General features: G+C 47.4%; 1 protein-coding gene across 1 annotated transcript; it reads right to left on the bottom strand.

Annotated features, from left to right (window-relative positions):
• Positions 1-1151: 1151 nt before the first annotated feature.
• Positions 1152-1610, bottom strand: LOC148297193 (uncharacterized). Its single transcript, XM_088253477.1, has one exon. It carries the CDS (start codon positions 1608-1610, stop codon positions 1152-1154), a length of 459 nt encoding a protein of 152 aa, XP_088109603.1.
• Positions 1611-2976: the final 1366 nt, after the last annotated feature.

Raw genomic sequence — 2976 nt, 5'->3', positions numbered from 1 at the left:
GGTCTCACCACCATACTTCACGATCCCAAATGTCGATTGGACTGCCCACTTGCGCTAATCAGACTCCACTATGCGTAAATTCAGCCTCGATTACTCATCCAGGGACTCTTCCTATAAATACAAGACTCGAGCTACTTTCAAAGGGTTCAAACACCAAAACAAGCCTCCCACAGAGCGACTTATTTTTTTCCTGTAATGCACTTTCAATATCTTTACTTGCTTTCCTAGGAGTAGTGTTAGGTTGTAAGCAGAATCCATTCATCAATATATCATACGACCCTTGATTTTCAAGGCGCCGGAGCACCATCCTTGTTGTTCGCTCATTCACCCCATATATTACACGACCGTCGCTCCCTGAGCAGCGCGCCGGAGCATTGCCTAAAATCCATCACCAACACCATCACTCGACGGCCTTGTAGTTCAGGCCGTGAACCTAACAGCCGAGACCAGTTCCTCTCTCGGCTACAATCGTTTGACTAGGAAGACAGATCAAACAGGCGCACCATTCATCCATCCAACACTCATCGAAACATCAACGCACGGTAAACCGTGCTGGCACGCCCGCGCACAACCGCACCGCACCCAAAAGCAGGAAACCCCGTGTTAACGCACCTCCCCTCGGCCCGGAACTCCAGGCCGTGAGATTTGCGCGGCAGACACAGTGCAGTCGGAATAGCAGGACTTACAGGATCTGCAGGTGAAGATGTGTTGAGTGATTTGCTCCTATTCTTGCGCGGAGCTTTGGAGTGGTCCCACCAATCCGGGTACCCAATTAGTTCGTAACAGCTAGCACGGGTATGTTTGCTTCCACTACAATGAGTGCATTTGTGCTCCGGACGAGAGCTTGTGACTTGAGTCTGAGAAGTGCCATCGGTAGAGGGTGGAGGGCCCCGTGGACGTTGAGTGGCCAGGACTGCAGTGTCTGGAGTACTGGCCATGGTCAATCGTTGTTGAGGTTCGCGACGTACATATGCAAAGGTTTGGTCAAAGTCTAATTTGGGATCTTTGCGCAGGATTTCCTCCCGGACTTGATCAAATTGAGGGTCAAGCCCGGCAAGAAAAAGGTGAACACGAAGAGGATCCAGTTCTGTCTAGCGCTCAGTCACGTCGGCGTTGCAGTGCATGCGATTTGGAGTGCGGTGATCAATCTCCTAAAAGATGGTCTGTAGCTGGCTGTAGTATTTGTGGACAGGTGCACCATTCTGTTTAATGGTGAATGCCCGTTTGTTGAGATAAAAAAGGAAAGTTTCATCCCCACCATCAAAGTAGGTTTTCTTCACGGCATCCCAGATTTCTTTTGCGGTACTGAAACAGATGAAACGACCCATCAAGTCGGGAGACATGGAGTCAATGAGCCACCCCTTGACCCTAAAGTTCTCTGTACACCATTTGTTGTAGGTGGAGGAGAGCTTAGAGGGTTGTGGAGCGTCGCCGGTGAGGTACCCCAATTTTTCGCGGCTAGCAATATGTAACTCCATGACTTGAGACCATAAGGCATAATTAGTCTCTGTCAAGATGATGCCGGTAGGAAACGGAGCGTTGTCACTATGAATAGTAACAATTTGGGAGGATGGTGGAGTGGAGTCGGTGGTTTTGAAAACGATATCCATGGCAGCGGAAGGATGTAGGAATAAGAGAAAGAAAAAAAATGTGTTTAGGGTTTTGTGATAAGAGGATATTAGGATTTGGGTATGAAGATCTGAATCTGAATATGTAAATATGAGAAATTGGATTTAGGGTTTGTGTTTGAGGAAATTTGATATGAGGATTTAGGGTGTGTGTTTCAGGAACTTTGATATGTAACATCCCGACCCAAAATAAAAGGAATAGTGAATTAGTTAATTTCAAGAATTATGAATTTATAATTTTGCCCTTGGAGTAGGGGTAATTTGGTCATTTTTAATCCGGAAGGATTTCGGGGCAGTGGCTGTTACTTTTATGTAGACGTACTGAGATGAGTCCATAGACACGTAGTGGGCTCGAATCGGAATTGTAACGAAGAAATATGACCAAATTACTCTCAGTGGCATAATCGTAAATAAGTTAAAATTAGTTTTTATTTTAAAAACCAGAAAACCCTCACTTCTCTCTCTCCACCCCTCTGGTTTTCACGACAGCATCGCCCCCCCCCCCCCTCCCCCCCTTTTTTTCTATTTGAAAACAGCCGGTGGCTTCCAAGAGCCACCGCCGCCGCCACACTCCACCTCCGGCCACGGGGCCGGACCCAAAAGATCCGGGCTGCCTCCCTCTCCCCATCCCGACCAACCTAAGCCGTTGGAACTGCCGGTGCTGGCCGGAAATTACAGAAATCCGAGCTGTTTTTGGACAGATTTTGACAAATTTTTGGGAAGCTCGTTCGGGTGTTTCCGATGGCCAAATCTTGCGATCCAGGTATGGATCTTGAACCTCTCGAGCTGTTCTTGCTGCTGGTTGTGTTAGGTTTGAGAAATTTCTGAAGTTTAGTAGTTAAATAAGAGATAGAAAATATGCCGGTTTCGGCTTCCGATTCCGGCAACTTCCGACCACTTTTTGGGGTAGGTCCAAGAACAAAAGTGGTTCCAAATTAGGCGTTTTACCTAGGGTAGGAAGCTTGGCTGGTGGTTTGGAGTTTTTCCAATCGCCGAAAATTTCTTTGGACACCCACGCGCTGCCGGCACGTGGGATGGCGTGTGGGCCACGTGTTGGCCTGTCATTGTGTCCTGAAATGATCTCCTGGTTCTCACGAGCGCGTAGGTACTTTCGGATTCCAATTCGGATAACGTTTGAACCCCGAACGGATTTTGCCTATTGTGCGATTTCCGGGTTCGATACGTTAGAACCATTGGATCGCTTCCAATTTAATATATGTTGAACAAGGTATACCTTAGGAATTCGTGGATTGTGAATCGGAGCCCCAGATGTTCCGATTCAATAACTTAAAGTTTCAGTTATACGATAACCATTCGATCGTGCGATCGCGAGCGATCCAACCATCCA

Source organism: Prunus avium, chromosome 1 (assembly GCF_965620075.1).
Source record: "Prunus avium chromosome 1, drPruAviu1.hap1.1, whole genome shotgun sequence".
Classification (NCBI taxonomy): domain Eukaryota; kingdom Viridiplantae; phylum Streptophyta; class Magnoliopsida; order Rosales; family Rosaceae; genus Prunus; species Prunus avium.
Note: the sequence above shows the minus strand (reverse complement) of the source record. Positions and strands in the feature narration are given on the sequence as shown.

Bases quoted from the DNA above. Each gene is read 5' to 3' on its own strand.
- LOC148297193 (XM_088253477.1), bottom strand. From the start codon at position 1,610: ATGGATATCGTTTTCAAAACCACCGACTCCACTCCACCATCCTCCCAA.